At 41.1% G+C, this 18,827-nt stretch overlaps 1 protein-coding gene across 1 annotated transcript in view; it reads left to right on the top strand.

The window, feature by feature from the left end:
- cntfr (ciliary neurotrophic factor receptor) overlaps nucleotides 1-18,440 on the top strand; it is a 71,250-nt gene extending 52,810 nt beyond the window's left edge. The window contains exons 5-7 of the mRNA XM_030767864.1: nucleotides 886-1,049; nucleotides 16,713-16,902; nucleotides 18,313-18,440. Of these exons, the coding sequence (XP_030623724.1) occupies nucleotides 886-1,049; nucleotides 16,713-16,902; nucleotides 18,313-18,440 (482 nt within the window). The remainder of the gene's footprint in view (nucleotides 1-885; nucleotides 1,050-16,712; nucleotides 16,903-18,312) is intronic.
- Nucleotides 18,441-18,827: the final 387 nt, after the last annotated feature.

The raw sequence follows: 18,827 nt of genomic DNA, 5'->3' as shown, positions 1-18,827 counted from the left end.
CAGTGTACTTCCAAAACCATGGAAATGCATTTCATGTGACATTAAAAAAACACCTCATATTATTTAATTATCATTGTTTTTTTCACCTTTGTGAAAAGCAATGATTTATTTATCATTGTTGGGTTTTTTTTCACCTTTACAGTCAAAATGGACATAATTTTTTCAGACTGAAAATTAATTAACATAACTTCAACACGATTTAAAATGTGCTGGCAAAGTATACCTTTATCAGGAGCACTGAATAAAACAATAATGTACATTTCAATGACATTTTCAGTGTGTTGTGTTTGACTTTAATGTCATTTTTTCGCACAGGCAAAGCTGTCAGAGCATGAGAAAAATGAAGTGTCAGAAATTGTATTTAATGCACCTCTTTGAGGGCTGAAGGGCAAGTGCTCAGTCAACTCAGAGAGGTTCCAGGCAAATAAATACATTTGAACTGCTGTCCTGGCATTAAACACTGTTGAAAACTACAAGTTTAAGATTTTTTCCCTGGGCAGATCTCCTGGACACATGCCACTTAGAGAACCACTGCTTTAGATCCCCATCACTGTGGGACAGCCCAAAGGAGCTCTGCCCTTTTGTAGATCTCTGCCATTATAAATACCAAAGTGCGGAATTCCATAATTACACATGGATTATGTCAAACAGATTTATGTCCTCGAAAAGAACATCCTGACTGTGTAAACGGGGGACAACCAGCCAAGTGTTTTCATTCACATCCTATCCCTTCTCTTTGTTCCGTTCCATGAGCAATCTGGCTTTATCGTATATCATTTGTCTTCTGTCGTTCCCGATATTGATTTCCCCTTTAGATCCATTGTCTCTCTATTATACTGTACTCTCTCATGTCTGACCCTGCCCCTTGTCTCTCTGCCTGTGCAGTGAAACCTGACCCTCCTGAGAAGGTGGTGGCCAAGCCCATTCCTAACAACGTGCGGAGACTGGAGGTGACCTGGAGCAGCCCCTCTACATGGCCTGATGTGGAGAACTTCCCCCTCAAGTATTTCTTGCGCTACAGGCCGCTCATCCGAGATCAGTGGCAACACGTGAGTGGGTCTTTGTCTTCCTCGCTGTGTTTGTAATATGTTTGAATACTCCACTTCATTTTATCAGTCACCTTTACAAAAACTGCAACTGAAACAGATTTTCCACTGCCTTTACTCTCGACATAAAGGGCATTCTTCTATTATTCTTTTTTTTTTTCTTGACCAAGGAGTTAGTTCTGGTCAACCTTAGTCTAAAAGGATAAAATGCAGTCACTTGGTTACAGGGAAGTCTGGTACACTGTTGTATTGATCTTATGGGTCTCATTTTTTAAATAACAGCCAGAGACCCACTCTTCTTTACGCAGACTGAAACATCCATGTTCTTATTCAGTGAGGAAAACCATGAAAAATACAAAGTGTCAGACATTGATTTTAGAGGGACAATATGCAATGCTGCACAACAATGATTTGGTCAGAAGCAGCCTCTCATCTTGGGCTTGCAACCTCAAATCACTGGCCACTTAAAAAGCCAGTTAGCTCAAATATTCTTGAGGAGTTCACACCTTGAGAGCTGTCTATGGATCGCTGTGGTTCCCTAGGGTCTCTCTAACTGAAACCTCTCTTATACAATATTTATTATCATATCATTAACATTTCATACATGCCAAAATGAAGGGAGATGAATTTCTGTTCAGTTCTGAGGTCACCATAGGTAGGAGTATTTGGGCACCTGGAAAGGCGAGTCATTGTGGTCATGTTAGTGGATCAGCTGTGGATGATGTCAGGATGCAGCACAAACCCCATATAGGCTTTCTCAGAAATTACACCTACTAACTTTTCTCTTCTTTCTGATTTTTTTCCTTTACTTTTAATAGGTTGCTTACTTATTTAATATCTTACCCTCAACTGCCAGACAGACATTTGTATGAAAATTAAGTCTTACTGATTATGATTTGAGGCTTGTGTTTTGCTCAAGGATGTGCAATTTTAAAGGAAAGGCAATCATTTTCTAAAACTCCAAGTGGCTTCTCAGGATTAGAATTAATATTAATGTGAAGAATTCATTTGCACTAGTAAAGTAAGAACAGTCCAAAAACAGCAAGTGACACTGCATACCAAACTCGTTGATTTAAATACTTTACCTACCTTGCTTCACCTGATAGAATACCTCCAATGTTAATATCTTCAAGTCACTTCTGACCGAGATTTGTGCTCTCACACAGCTCCACTCTTTTAAGAAACTGATACCTAATGCAGTTACAGAATCAACAATGTTATGGTAGCAGGTCATGTTAAAGATTAGTCCATATGAGTTGGTGGGTTGGCATCAGTCTGACCAGGGTCTGGATGTCAGCTGGGTCTCACATGTGTTCTGCTCTCTCGCTGTAGCGCTGTGAGGGGCCGGGTTCAGATGAAAGTGTGCGGGCAGCAGCGCGTTGCGGGAAGTCATCCATTCGGATGAAGAATGGGGGGGGGGGGTGGCAGATTTCTGTGTCTGCAGCTGGAACAAACATCACTGTGGTGAATAGCACAGACTCTCACTGCTGTTTGGCAAATTTGAAGGCAAATATATACTAAGCACAACCGCCAGTGATCATGGGACTGTGTGGTTAGCGTACTGTGCACCACCGCGGTGCTATTCATACCCATACATCTACTTTACAGGTGGATTGGAAATTTCGTCAGAGTAGTCCATCTCCATTTTCCATCTATAGAGATCCTACACCATTTTTTTTTACCACGGTCAGCCCTCTATATCCGCAGGGGATTGGTTCCAGGATCTCCCATGGATACCAAAATCTGCGGCTGCTCAATCCCTCATATAAAATAGTGTTTGCATATAACCTACACACATCCTCCCATGTACTTTAAATGATCTCTGTATTACTTATGATACCTAATACAATGTAAAAACTATGTAAATAGGTGTTATACTGTATTGTTTAGTACAGTATAAGGAAAAACAATGAAAAAAGAAGTCTACATGTTCAGTACCGACACAACCATCGTAAGCCTATTACATAGTACACGTCAGCGACAATGTTTTCTCTCTTTCAGCACTTACAGATTGCTTTTGTTTAATGAGCTGAAAGAGAAATACATAGAGTAAAACAGAATATTTAAAATACAAGTACATGTAGAAAATGCAATTATCAACAAGGAAAATACAAATTTTTTAAAACACAAGAAGCGAACTACCGAGAAGTGAGGCGAACAATGATCAACCACGGAGTGCTGGAGAGAGGCGGAGGATCAGTGAAATTGCGGGAGGCTACAGCAGGGTATGCCTACACATCACTTCATTTGCGCTGGTTCAGCATAGTGCTCGGCAAATTCAAGTTTTGCTTTTTGGAACCTCCTGGATTTTTTTTCCCCCCCCTAAATATTTTCGACCCGCAGTTGGTTGAATCCGCCGGTGCGGAACCCGCGGATAAGGAGGGCCGACTGTACATGACAGTAACATTATCACAGATAATTATGTGAGTATACTCCCTCATTCTTCAGCTGAAGTGTTTCTTCTGAACCTTAAACCAGGTAAATAACTTGGAATTAATTCATTAATTCATTAATGGAGTTTTCAAATGTTGAATATGTTTTGATAAAATAAGAATGAGTGCTTTAGAGAGGGGTCAGTGACGGAGTGGCTTAGTCAGTGTGGAACTTTTTCTGTTTTGGGGTGATTTGATGAATTTGTGTAAACTTGATGATTCAACCACAACGGCTGTAAGATTTCAATCTATATGATTTTTCAGAGCGTTCCTCTCTAAGTTTCCACTTGAGATATACATGAATTGACACAAAACAAGAGAGATGGGAGAGCAGCTGTAGTCAGGGGAAAGGTGAACTAGTGGTCTCTGAACACTAAAAATCACATTCAGATCAATCAGCTCTGAACCTCTGTGGTCAAATCACAATACACGTGTCTCATCTTTCATGTTAATACTTGCTCATTACCCTGAGGAGGGGAAATGATTTTTCACCTCTGTGACTCGAGTGAAAAACTCTGACAGTTGTAAAACTTTGCTGACATTTCAGCTCTTGACTTTGAGTTTGTGAGTCTCTCACAGCCATAATTATGATCTATCCAGTGAAAGAGAGTTCTGACGTGCTCTGACATTTTACAGGGCTTTGCCGTTGTAGTAGCATGAAAAAGGACATAGAAGTAGTTACAGCGAAGATGGGCAATTCTTCTTGAATCAATGGTTATTCATGACGAGGTATTAATGAAAATTAGGGTTACATTTGGCAGTGAACCCTAGAACGTGCAGTAAAACGTTCTGAAACCCATGACCAAGCATAACTTCCCCTAAATGAGTAAGCTAAAGAAAATGACTGGAAAGTAATGGAGAGGAAAAAAGGCTCAAGATGGCTGTGAAATAGCTTCATGTGTTTTGCACTCAAGCTTTTTGTCCAATAAAAATATCAGGCTGCTGGATGAGGATTGAGAGAAAGGAGGGGGTGTGGCAGGTCATTTTTCTTCGCTCCTTTCATTCCCAAAACTGATGTATTTAAAGTGCGACTTTAACAAGCTGCAGCGGTGCCACTCAACCAAATGAGAAACAATCTAGCTGTTAGCCAGAGGGCCCATGTTGTGGAGACTGAGGCTGGAACGAGTGGAACAAATCTCTCCTTAAAGAACCCCTCCTCTGCTTTCTGAATCCATCAGTGTGATCCACCATCAGGTGATCTGAGACCCTTGTTTGGAGAATGGACAGATGTGTACATAGTGATACAAGCCATGGACACTGCAACATCTTTAATGCAACTATAATAGGTGTAGAAATGACTGGTAGCAAATGCTAGGACGAAAGATTCCTTTGAATCCTGGCGTGTCCCTACCCGACCTTGCCCCTGGCTTTCCGCTGGTTTTAAATTTAATATTTTCTTTAATTAAACCAACCATAGCATGAACAGAAGAGTAAATTCATTATGATATTTCTGAATAGTTATCCATCATCTCCATTTTTTATAATTATAACTTCTGGATTCTTTTTTTTTTTTTTTAGGTTTTTCAAGTTTCACAGAGAGTTACTCAACTAATTACATTATTTATGAGCATCGTAAATCTTTGAATACAAATTTAATATAGGCTATATTAAGACTATGGTGCATATGAGAAGTAGTAGTCTATGAAATAAGAAATGCTGGAACAGCCTTGAGAAATTAGAGGCAGTTTTTTTTCTGAGTTGGGGCAATATAGTGGTAGCTCACATGAACAATTACTGATTTATTGAATATGTGACACAGATATTTTAGATGCAGCATCAGCCGTGAAACTATGATGTCACTTAATGAGGTCATAGTTCTGACCACATTCCTCTGTCAGCCTCCCTTTATAGAAATGCTGGTTCTGTCACTGAGTCATACTCACCTAGCCACTACCAGCAGACTGGGAATTGTGCCCCTGTCTCTGTCCAGTCTTATTTCCAAGGCACGCGTGTGTGTGTGTGTGTTTGAGAGAGAGAGAAAAAGAGAGAGAGAGAGAGAAAAGTAACACGTGTGTAAGACGGAAGATGGGGACATGCAAGTCTCATACCCTATGCTCAGTCACACAGACATTTGGCTGGTGTTGTTTGCTCAGGAAACAGCAGGTGGGATGCACACATGGACCGCTTCCTGTGACCGCTCCTCTGAGCCATGGACTGCGTTCCATGGTATTATTTATTGATCTCATCAGAATGCAGAGCCCACATTGTAAGCCTGGCTTGCTTTTACTGAGCATTATATCACATTGTAGAGCAGCATGGACTCTGAAACAATGACCTGGCTTCATCTCTCTTTAATCTCATGCCAACCCAACCTTTATTATTTTTTCTCTTCTCTTCCTTCCTACCTTTTTTTCTATCTTTCTTTCTTTCTTTCTTTCTTTCTTTCTTTCTTTCTTTCTTTCTCTCTTTCTTTCTGTCTTTCTTTCTTTCTTTCTTTCTTTCTTTCTTTCAATAAATTGGCTGTCTCGTTATACAGGGCAGGAATGGACATAAAATTGCTGTAACAGTGAGACTTGTGAGCTGTTTGATCTCTTATCAGATGTGGAAATGGCAGAGTAGTGCCCTGCCACAGTCCCGTGCATCTGGGTTAATTGGGGCGAGCGGTTCTCTGAAGAGCCAGTGGCAGGGCCGTAATAGGAATACTGGCCCCGTTTAGAAAAGCCAGCGCTGTTTTTCTCATATGCTGGAACTCAGCCAGGGTCACCAAGGCTCTCTGCATTTCTCTCTGTTTTTCACACACACACACGTGCGTGCACACACACACACACACACACACACACACACAGCCAGAGAGAGGGGGACAGAGAGAGACTGTCAGAAATCTCATCTCTTGAATCCACATGGACCTTCTGGCTTTCAGTCGTTTGTTTCTTCTTGATTTCTTTCATTCATTTGCTCTCTTTCTTTTTTCTTTCCCTGACATCCCCTGCACTCCCCTCTGCTCCCTCCACCTCCCCGTGTTTAATGGGCTTTTGTGCATCTGCCAAAAGTCACTCTCATCCTCCGACCAGCACTTAGATTAATCAATAGTCCCCGGCATTGCAGTGCCATTAGCATGGCAAAGGAAATGAGAGGGAAAAGGGTTATTCAGCTGTCTGCACTGACATCAAGCTTATGAGAGTTTAGTTCTCCTCCCAACCCCCCCTAATCTGTCTCATAACCAAAGACAATAATTCAAACAAACAGAGCATTTATTCACTTCTGTATCCAAACCTCTCTGCCTCACTCCGTCTGTCTCTCAGACACAACGTACGGGCGCGCGCGCGCACGCACACACACACACGCACATACATGCTACAGACACGCAAACAAGCACAGACAATTAGCTCACTGGACTCACTAAAGCTGTGCAGTTAAATCATTGTCAGAACTTCACAGACACATGATCAGTACGTTGTGTAGTTTTCCATTTCAAGTTATCACGTTATCTTAATGCCTGCCTGAAATCCACACACTCACACACACACACACACACATGCACGCACACACACACACGCATACACACGTGCACACACACCCACATACACACACACACACACACACACACACACACACAGCACATATGTACCCCTAGTAAACTCAACAGGATCCATTATTTTGTGCAGAGCAAACCTCAGTCTTGGCTTGCCCAGTGAAAATACGGGCAATTTTTTTTTTGTCTCTTTCTCTCTGCTTCTTAGTCTTTCATTCCCTCTCTTCACTCTCTGGTCCACACTCAGCACAGAGTGTCAGATGTGTTTTATCACAGAGCCTCTTCTCACGCTTTCTCAGTTATTTTAACAATAATCACTTTATTCCGTAGTCATCAGAGGATACCCAAAATGGCGTGAAGCAAACATGTCATTCTCTGTTGCTTAACTTACAGGTTCACTGTGTGATAGTGAGGATTGTCACGGTTGTACATGGATAACTCCATCTCATTAAAATGGCTTTGTTACGGCTTAGCATGGGGTTTAATGTGCTCAGCATATTCAGTACACACCAGGCCTGCCGAAATCTTGTCTGCATTTCAGTAATTTGATATGAATTAAATAAACTTGAAAATGTTGCCTCTCTATCTGAGTCTGACCAGACCTTCATACACCTAAATCAGTTTCACCCAGACTCATTCACCATAGCTTTTTATTTGTCTGTCTGTCTCTCTCTCTTGCTAATGCCTTTTTTCAATTTCTCTCTCGGGTTGGTGTTTTTTTTTTTTTCCGCTGTTTGTTTGTTTTCTTTTTATTTTTTTGTACAAGGTCTGCTGAGTGCCTTGTATGTACCTTTGTGTCCCGGAGGGTTCTAGAGTGAGTGCTAGGATTTCACATAATTAACATCAATCCAAAAATAGTCTTTCAACCACGGAATGTGACCAGTAAACATGTGTCAGTTTAGTTTGCGGCAAACCAGAATTTAGATTCATTTGTATCGTCAGAAAATCATGTTAGGATCCAAATCATGAAATCACAATAACTGAGTGAAAATGATTTGCTTGTGAGCAGGTAGAATGACAGAATGCCTGTTTTGCTTCACAAAGTCCCACAGTATCTCACTGAGCCAACATCAGAGCAGATTCTATGACTGAATTCTGTCATTGTAGAGACTACAGGGTATGTCAGTTCTGATCTTTCTGCTATGGATTTCAGCCACCTTTATATGTAAACAGTTCATTTACTTGTTGGACAATAATTCTAGAGGGGCTGAATTATTAAACAATTAATATGAACAAATAATTACTACAGTGTAAAACACACATGATGCTCTAACATTTGAGGTGATGCTTTATAGCCTTTTTTAAGTTTACAGAACTTGTGGTCAAGATTTCTCTAAGGCTGTGATTCTTCTTAAAATTTTAAGCTGGAATGCTTCTTTGTTTTTTTAACAGTGCACTATTTTGCTTTCGTTATTTGTTACACAAGAAGACCAATACAGCCTGTATCATCAGCAGTTCAGCCCATAAAACGCAAATAAAACCAATATTACCTCTGAGTGAAACCCCATCCCTGGACACATGGATTACTTCTGAAGAGAATCTTAAATCAGCGCTACTTTACAGTGCAGAAGTGAGGTTTAACCGTGTCAGTTTACATTTCTCGTACAGATCCTTTAAGGCATATATAAAATGTCCTTCTTTCATACAAACAGTAAAGGCGTTATCACGAAGCCATGACTGCGGATTAAGGGTGATTTTCGTACGGGATCAGTAAGTCCTGTCTGTCTAAGTGTGAAAAATGCATTGTGGCTCCGTTGCTACTCCCCTTATTGATCCTCGGATCACCAGTGGCATCCTTGAGATGTCTGTAGATAAAGGATTTGTGTAGTCATATGCCGCAAAGTCGGAGCCCTCAAGCACTCTGCTGCCTTCTGATACGTGTCTACCTGTCCCTGAGAGCTTGGCGTGCTGTACTTCTGTCAAAGAGCATTTGCAGCGGTGAATCTGCAACAGCTCTTTTGAAATAACTGCATGCGGTATGTTTGCATGCGTGCATGTTTACACATATTTGTGAGTGTCTGCTTGTGTATACTCTGGATGTGGATGCCGTGCCGTCCCACAGTATTTCTCTGTCAGTCAGTGAGTCTGCTGTCTGGCTCGCTTCCCTTGTTTACTTTTGGTACAATATCGAGACAGGTCTCATTAGATATAACTTACTCAGCAAGAAGAGCGTTCTCTACGCTGCACAGAAATCATTTACAAACTCAAAAAAAATAAATAAATAAAGAGTGTTCCCAGTGCTACCAGCAATTGTGTCTGTGTGATAATTGGTAAGGTGTTTCCACTGCCTTTGATATTAATTGCTGCTCTGACATGGTCGGCATCAAAGGGGGTCTAGCAGGATGGAATTGGTCTCATTAACTTGACTGGCAGGTCCTGTTTGCCCAACTTCTTTCATCCCATCAGTAGAAAGTCGGACGTGAATGAAGGAAGTGGCACATAATTGCTTTTTCTTTCCACGACAACAGACACGCTCTTCTCTTTGGCCGCCAATCATATTTACATTTACAGAGGCAATGGGGAGGTGGAGGGATGGAATAAAAGGGGGGTTTATGGAGCCTCATCTACTTATACTGGAAGTCAGAGCTCTGATTTTTCTTTTTGGGAGCTCACACTGGGCTATGGAGCCAATTAAACAGTGGCATGCATAGCTAGCGTGGCCGAATCATTTCAGAGTAAAAGAAAAGAGATCAGAGGTTGTTTCTTGCCGTTTAGTTTCGGGGATTTGTTAAGCTGTTTCAGTTTCTTTGTCCATATATGCTCATCTTAGGTATTTTATGATATGAGCATAAGTATATATATGGTGTGTGTGTGTGTGTCTGTGTTTTAGTATTTGTCTGAACATCCATTGGGTAGACCAGTGAGATGTCCTGCTTTGCCAGGGTACTGATACTGAATTGGCCCTGGATACACAACATCAAGCAAGAAGCCCAAAAAGGGTTGAATAAAAGAATTTGGTTCTCTCAAAGATGTGATTTACATACCAAAAGCCTGAAGTCAGGACAGGGTGTTATAGTTAAATTGGATGGGATAGCGCTGGGGAGAAGGGGGTCATCGTCCCATCCCTTATGTAATCTCTCAAGAATGTACAAATCTCCCTTTTCCTCTCCACTTCCCCTTTTTCCACTATACAGCTAAGCTCTTTCCCAACAGCCGTCTCAGATAGGCACATTAAAATACAGCTTTACAGATAATGCCCAACACCAGGCTGATCTGAGAGCTGTTTGCTTTTGAGGCCCTCTCTCACACCTACCAGAAACTGCATGAATTTATAATGGAGCCAATGATATTGTCGATGCACACACACACACACACACACACACACTCAAACACACACACAGAAAAACCCTCTTGCGTAGCTTTCAATGCTGAAGGGCACTTGAAAACAAAGGACAGTGCTTGCAATCAATAGATTTTTTTCTCATGTTCAGCTCTGAGAAAGAATGATTTAGTGTATCCTAATAATGATGCTCAAGCCCTGAGGTAACTGAATGGCATGTGCATTCAGACCCAGAGCCTCAACAACAAGTGTCTGAAATATGTACTTATGCCCAGCACTGGCAAATTAAAGCTATTACTGAGTGATAAATGCCAGCCAAGTACAATCTACCACTAACACTCAAATTAGCCCTAGCACATTCATTCTAATTCAAATAAAGTGACATTCGTTTGGCTTGTAATGAAGATCTTGCAGAATTAATGCATGAAAGCTGGCCTTGGTTACTAAAGCGAGCATGATGGCAGTAAATAGGCATTAAATGATGAAATCATCTTTAGCTCTCTCCTTTTTATAAGGAGAGTATGAATTATTTATGGAAATGCTACTAAGACAACTTGCACATTCCTTAATCTGATGCAGAAGAAGAATAGTTCAGGAGAGCAGGAGCCAGTGGCTCTGAATGAGGGGAAGATTTGTTTCTTTGTCTGGGTTCAGTTGCTTTAGACTGTGTGTCTGGGCGCAGACACAGTCGGTGACACATTGTATCGCTGAAACAAGCTCAGTCTCTTCCCATTTCTGTAGTTTTTGTCAGTGAGCATTTTGTTTCACTCTATTGAGTGCCGTTTTTGTTTATTTGTTTGTCTCGGTGCAAAACATTTGGCAGGAAACAAGCTCTGTTGAAGCTGGTTGAGGTGAATGGGCATATACAAAATTCTCTGAATGTTTTTGATGATGGCCACTGGAATGGAAGGGTAACATCCTCAATGGCTGATATTTACATTGTAACTTATTTTTGTCCACGGTGAAGGATTTATTTTATGCACTGGTGTGACTCATTTGTTTGCCTCTTCCTCTACAGCCCCTTATCATGAGTGAAACGCATCTGGTTGTGTTCTTACTAGTAAACAATTTATGCCATTTTGTATGCGTTCCAAATCATCATTCCAAGCAATCCAGGTTAATGCACATTCAGAAAAATATGGGACTATAAATCTGTTTCTCTGGATTTTTTTTTTGTTGTTGTTGTTTTTTTGTTTATTTGCCTGTTCAGTAACGTTAGCCTTTATGAAAAGAGGGCCGTGACAACAGCAAGCAGTCTGTTTAGATTTGTTGTCAATGATCCATGATCGTTGAACGTAAACAGTTCACAGGATCGTAGCTATGGAGACGGGGGGGGGGGGGGGGGGGCACTGCAATGATGTTGGAGAGCTAAATGTTAAAATAAAGGGCTTGTTATTACATACCCCTAATGAAATTAGGCCTATAAATGTAGTGCTCCAGAGTTCCGATTAAGAAGAACATTTCCTCTCAAAGTGGGGAGTCTGTCTTTGAAGATAAAGAGTGGAATTAAAGGGTTGAATAATGAAATGCTCTCCTCGTTGGGACAGGGTTAGAGGAACAGTGGGTCAGTGGGCCTCATACTTCAGAGCTGAGAGAGGGAGCGATTAGTCTGTGCTTTTAGCATAGACCGCAATGGGCTCATTGACAGAGTGCATCAGGCATAGCATTAAATCAAGCGTCCTCACAGATGCAAATGAAATCAGTTCAGCTGCAGCAGTTCAGTTGCAAAAATAAAAAAAAAAAAGGAAAACAGCTGAGTAATTTCTTGAGAAACAAGTCACTAGTCAAATAAATAAATCGCATCAAATGTGCTTTCATGGGTTCATTTTTTTTCATTGAAAGAATTCAGCAGTTCAGCATGAACCATCGTATCAAAACGTAATAGAGTAAGAAAATAAATGTGTAACAAGCAAGTGCACACAGATAGACTCAATGGTCTTACACAGGCACTTTGTAAGAGACAAGAATACATAGTGAGTTTTACAGATATGATCTTTAATTCTGCGCCCGGTGACATGTTTTTGTGGTATTTCACCACACAAGTGACACAGGAAGCCACAAGTACATCGCACTCACACGCTGGCACGCATATTTGCGCTAGTCAGTGCTGGCGGCTCCAACTTCCCCCACCAACTGTGGGCACAGATGTGGAAGGACACAAGCAAGGGTGGAAAGGCAGAATTTTGAGATATCACAGCAGGGCTGGAATAATCACCCCTCAGTGGCTTTTTGCACCAGTCAACTCCTATCTGCAGCTCCCCATTTAGATGTTTCAAATGCCCTCAGATGCAATGACTCAAGACTTTTAGTTCTGATGCTATGAGCAGTGCTCCTCTTTTTTCCATATAGGGATTATTTGTTGTGTCAGTTCTGATTCTGAATTCCTTGTAAAAGAATATGATTTAATGGTCGTGTCCTGAAGAGTATATAATTCTACATTGATATCAGGTAATTCTATACAGATGTCATGTCGGTTTTCAAGGTCCATCTTATCTTATTTATGGGGCAATTCCCATATTTGGCCAAACCTGTAGCAGTGTTAGATGTCTCGGAGGGGCAAGGTGTGGTCATCTGTGAGGGGCAGAATGCACATGGTACATAATGATATAGGCTGTATAAATAGCACTATGTGTCTAAGGAAACAGATGGACGTCCTCTCTCTCTCTCTCTCTCTCTCTCTCTCTTTCTCTCTCTCTCTCTCTCTCTCGCTCGCTCTCTCTCTCTCTCTCTCTCTCTCTCTCTCTCTGAACCCAGATCAGATTTTATCCACACAGCATTGCTTAATCAGGATTCCTTGGCACTGTATGGATTCAAAATGTGACTCATAACACACTATTCCACCAAGACCTTCATTAACTGCAAAGAAATTGTGTCCATAGTCTGATAAATGTCCCCATTAGATGATATCTACACAAGATTTCTCAGCTGGATGTGTAACGAACCTCAGGGCTGTATGGTTTCAGGACTTTGAAAGAAATGAACAGGGGCTAGATTTACTCTGAGCTAACTACATCCTAGGCCTTTGCTTAGCTGGTGGCCTCACTCCACAAGAAAAGGCATGTCTTTGTAGCAGATGGTACTGTACTACCCTCCTGTTTTTCTGTCTGAAAACCTCTATCAAAATATTCCCCCATCAGATCTTGAACTCTCTCCAGTCCCTTCAGCCTTCCCACAGTCCTTGCTATGTTGTCCTGAACTCCACTGGCCTTGACCCTTGGGTGGAGCTTACCGCCATCTTCCAACCCTCACTTGTATTGGTAGCATTATGGTGTCTGGTGTCCGCTCGAACAATGTTTGTGTTTGTGCTTTAGTCTGTTTGTTTTTGTGTGAATGCGTGCGTCTCAGTGTAGCAGCGATTCAGTTAAATACTCTGTGGCTACCATTGGCAACCCTGGCACAGCCTCATTCAGGAGGATGCGGTAATTGGGAGATGGTTTGCGGGAAAGATGGGGGAAGGGACTACGGAAGAGAAACATCCGTCTGGGATGGGGAATTAGAGTCTCGCTGAACGTTTGGGTTGTGTTAACCTTGTCTCAATTGGCCACTGCCTGAGCGCCAGGATCCTCTGGCAGAGCTCGTTGGCTGCTTATAATTTTACAGACGCCCCATGAATAAAGGGGTTTAAATGTCAGCAGGATCACAAAACAAGCACACCAGAAAATGGGAGCATTGCTGGCACTTTGTCTATCTATTTTAACTGGAGGGTTATTGTTTTAGCAGGGCAGGACTTGTGCTACAGTAACAATGAAACAGCACTGAGGCAAGTGCAGGTACGTCTAAGTTTGCCCATTGGGAGAGTGTCGTGAACATACTGTAATCCAGAATGAAATGCATTGGCCTATTGTTTGGCTAGTTTTTAAAGAAGCACTTGGGAAATAAACAGTTCTTTATTCCAATTATGAAAGAAAAAGTTCAATTAAAATGTAAATGTGAGGGAGACTAAACGCCATCTGCGGTTTGTTTGTCGACATTCTCTGTACACTCATATACAACCGAGAGTTGGTCTCTGCGCTATCTAACCTCACATCAGAGTATGCAATTGTTTGCTTTAGTTGCTGTAGAGGAGATGTGTATTATTTCAATATGAAAATATCAGTGTTAACCGAAATACCTTCTGTGCTTGACAAGAGAGTAATTTTACGAAACCTGAGCTCTGACAATAAATTTAAAGAAAATCAAACTTGTGACAACAAAACTTTACTCAGAAAGATTTATATTATTTAAGGATATAGACTTGAGGATAAGTACACCATGAATTCCTAACAAAGAAAAAAAAAAGATCAGGGCCTATTTTGCTATTCAAAGAAAAATCTATAGTCAACCCATGTATAACAACAGTCAACCCACATGTAACAACATACAGCAAAAGCTAATTGATTATTACTCATTAAAATTCAGTATCCAGGAGTGAAATTTGTGATGTGGTGTTATTGGATTTGTAAGATTTTAAGATCTTGTGTTATTGGATTTTTAATATTGGATTTTACAGACTGAAACATGTTTGAAAAATTATAAACCAACATACAGACCCTAGAGAAAGGTCATCGGGATCATCTTTAGGTAAACGCTTTTTAAAATTCACAAAATAACATTTTCAAACAGTTTTCGTTTTAAACGGGTTCAAAATAATCCACTAAAACTCTACCAAGACTGCAGTAGAACCCTGAAGAAAATACGCGGTGAAGGAGTACCTAGGAAAACAAAGTGCCACATCGGGGACACAGCCTAATGACTGAAACAGGTTACCGCAAATATGTGGATTTTCTCCATGACAAGAAACACAGAAGTGTGTGTCCTCACTACAGGCTTGCTGAAATAGAAGATGATATGCATTTCCTTTTGCATTGCCCCAGACATTTCCAGACATATTTATTTTCCAAGTAAACGAATACATGGCTTTCATATGCCATCCAACACAATGGAGATGAAAGTTAAATTATGTAGGTGAAAAAGCAAACGCAAGGGAACAGCTCCTTTTCTCTGTGATGATTATGATCTGAGGATTAAATTTTAAACTTAGCATTACCTACAAACAGGTCCAGTTTTTTCCTACTCTGTTACGTCTATGAGTTAATGTATTCTGTATTCTACTTGGGTTTTGCACCTTTTATCTCAGTGTCTTTTTTTTATAACAAAAATCACATATCTTGCCATGCTCATAAAGCCTTTTTGAATTTGATTAACTTACAGTTATAACCATCTCTCAAAAACACCTCTTTCTCTCTCTTTCTTTCTCTCTCTTTCTTTCTCTCTCTCTCTCTCCTCTCTCTATCTCTCTCTCTCTCCCTCTCCTTTGCAGTTCCATGTTTGTTTGTAGAACAGATTTGAAAATAGGAAAAGAGCTAAAAGAGAGTAGCTTGCAGTGATCTCCTGAGATTCTTTGCTTTGCCCTTTATCAACTGTGCCTGCATCTTTCTTTGTGGGCTTAGATGCTTCCACTGACTTTCTGTGATGGCGGTTTGTGTTTGAACGGTATTGAGAGAGTCAGAAAGAGGTTCTGGCTATACTGATTGAGAAAGGCTGAGGAGAAAGGCAGAACAGAGAGAGAGAGAGAGAGAGCAAGTAAGCAAAAGATTTCAGCAGCGCAAAAAAAAAAAAAAGACACAGTTCTCTCCATCTGTGAGTGCTGGGGAGCTATGGTGGATAAGGGCTGCAGTGTGTGGGACAGGGTGGTGATGGATAACCAGGATGAGTCATGGACTCTTGGCTATCTCTTCCATCACTCTTCTTCCCCATGCCTCAGCTACAGTGCATTAACTAAATTTCCCCTCCCTACCCCAGCACTCGAGACCAGCACGGGACTTCCTGGCTCTTTCAAGCCCCTCTGAGCAATGAGGTGACCCCCAACCTCATTACCCAGAGGCACTCAAGAGCTCACACGTGGCCTTCAGGTGTGAGGGTGTCTGCTAAGATCCTGCAGTTATATGACGTCCCTCAAGGGAAAGCAGGCTGTCTGAGAACATTCTGACCCTTTTAAGGTCGTTTTTTATTACATAAATGATTGTTAAAAGAGGAACTGGTTGGTTTTTGAGTATAAAACCTTAAATTGTTGTCAACAGTGAGGATTGATAAGCCTCATTAATGTGACCCAAGGGTTTATTTATCTGAATCCATGGCTACGTACATTAATTTGTTTCATCACCCATTCGTTTCTTGTGTTATATATTTTTTCTTTCTTTCCTTTGTTCCCGCTTTCTTTTCATCCTTCTTTCTTTCCTTGTTTCCTTCATTCATTCATTCATTCATTCATTCATTCATTCAGACAGCCAGTCTCCCTTTAGTGGATTTAGTCTCATAACACACGTCAAGCTATACATGAAGATGATATATATCACCAGTACTGTAAATTCACCATTATCATAAACAGATATATAATTCAGAGATCGCAAAATCACAACTAAGTAAGAAAGGTACGTATCATATCTCTCCTGTGTCTCTCCAAACCCATATTGACAATTGATTCTGCTGTGGCTGATTTGCAGGTGGAGCTGTCAGACAGCACCTCACACACCATCACGGACGCCTATGTCGGGAAGGAATACATCATCCAGCTGGCTGCCAAGGACATGGAGATTGGCACCTGGAGTGACTGGAGCGTGGCTGTTCACGCCACCCCCTGGACGGAGGAGCCTAAACCCATCACCTCCACCACCGAGGTAGAGGTTCTAACAGGTATGCATGACATATGCAAACTCTTTTATCTGCCCCATTCCGTAACAGCAATTCTGAATGATACCCTCTCACTCAGCAACTAATAATTACTTGTTGCTCGGCTTCTCTAACTAACACTGCCCTCTGCTGGTGCTCAGAATCAGTACACTTTAGTGGTGGAAACTGGTAGAAGTTCTGTCCCCTTCGGTTTGAAGAGGAGAAATCTGAACCCACTGAATCATGACGCCCAACTTTGAGTGCTGTTTGTATTTTGTTTCTTACCTTTCTCATTATTTTTCAGTAGCATCTGAAGTATTTATGTATTTGTCCTTCCTTGGTAGATCAGAGAAACCTACAAGACTTGACAGTGTCAGTGACGCTGCTGTATACTTTGTTTTATAAATAGCATTGACAAGTTGATGACTGTTATTAGAAGTAATATCTGGTGACTGCTGGCCTGTCCCATTTTGATCCAGTAGACAGTATTGGATTTCTCCCACACCAAGCACAGCCTCTCTCGGCGTCTTTAATTCAAGCTATACTTAGAAGGCAAAATCAAAAAGTCAGCAGAATTGCTAGCTCTCAACCACAACAACTTTGTGAAGTCTGCATTAAAACATTCTCTCCTCTAGTCAGTAAAACCAATTGTGCTGTGTTTTTTTTTTCCCCTTGCTCTCTCGATCACTCACTTCCTTTGTGATATTAGTCCTGCATATTTAATATGGGACCTTGTATTTCGATGCAAGGCAAACTTTTCCATTCGATTAGAGGAAACATCTCGCTCAAGTCATTTCACACATCACCACACTAGGCAGCAATAGTACACTGAGCAGGCATAATTAATTGAGAAAATAACTAATTCTTACATGCACCTGCAGTGATTCATCAGTTCTGCAGCTGCACACCATCAAGTTAAGCAGATCACCATGAAATGCATTTTTTAGCGTACAATCATGTAATGCATGTTAGTCTTGAATGCGTTCATTTTCTTGTATTATTAGGTAAGAGTTGACTTTTTTTTCCCTCACATTGCTCTCTTTTTTGCCTTCTCCATATTCCTCATGACTCAGACCAGATGTGCAGTCATGTAGAAAATATTATGGTGTCCATATTTTCAGTGGATGGCAGATTCTTTTGTTTGTGAGCATGGAGATGAGTACCTGAAGAACATGCAAAAAACTCTGTATTAAAACTAATGAATGCATGAGTACATTCAGTGTTAGTCTTATTGTTTTCACTTATTGTCTCCATACCTCATCAAATATGAATGATGAAATAAAAACACCTATTCAGACCTCATACTGAGTTTGGTCGCATTCACTGCAGCGGAACAACAACCTCCAGTTTTCCAGTCTGCAACTTAAAATCTTTTTTTTTTTAAATTTTAATTTTAATTTTGATATAATATGAACGTTCTTCTCTCTTTTACAGATATCACCCCATCCCCTGCCCCACCTTCAGCCAAGCCCAGAGTGGGTGTGGCTGCTGGAGGTTGCTCCACTCTGCTCTGGTCGTCCCACCTGCTTTTGGCCTGCATTCTGCTGTCCATCATGTGGTAGGTGACATACAATATCTGGGGGACTACAATTACCAGCAGCCACCTAGAGAACTCTGGACACCTTTTGCATCATTCACAAAGACTTTAGAACTGGGAGAGATGCTCCAACCAGGATCTTAGCTCCTACACTTTTAGTGTTGGCGGGGCTTAAAGGACATTACATAAGCAATACTGTAAGGATTCCACATATTAGGCCATACGGAATTTCCTGAAAAGTCACACCTCAGATAAGTCCGAACTCTGACTACTCAAGCACAGCAATAGCATATGAAAGATTGGGAGGAGGTTTAGAGACTGAAAATGAGCTAGCAGGAGGTTTTGTCGGTTCATTAATACTTTATTTGCCATGTACAGACACTCCTCTGGCCCTGCAGGTTTGAGACTGGCT

The sequence above is a fragment of the Chanos chanos genome, chromosome 3 (assembly GCF_902362185.1).
Source record: "Chanos chanos chromosome 3, fChaCha1.1, whole genome shotgun sequence".
Classification (NCBI taxonomy): Eukaryota; Metazoa; Chordata; class Actinopteri; order Gonorynchiformes; family Chanidae; genus Chanos; species Chanos chanos.
The sequence above is the reverse complement of the archived record's forward strand: the minus strand, read 5'-3'. Positions and strand labels throughout refer to the sequence as shown.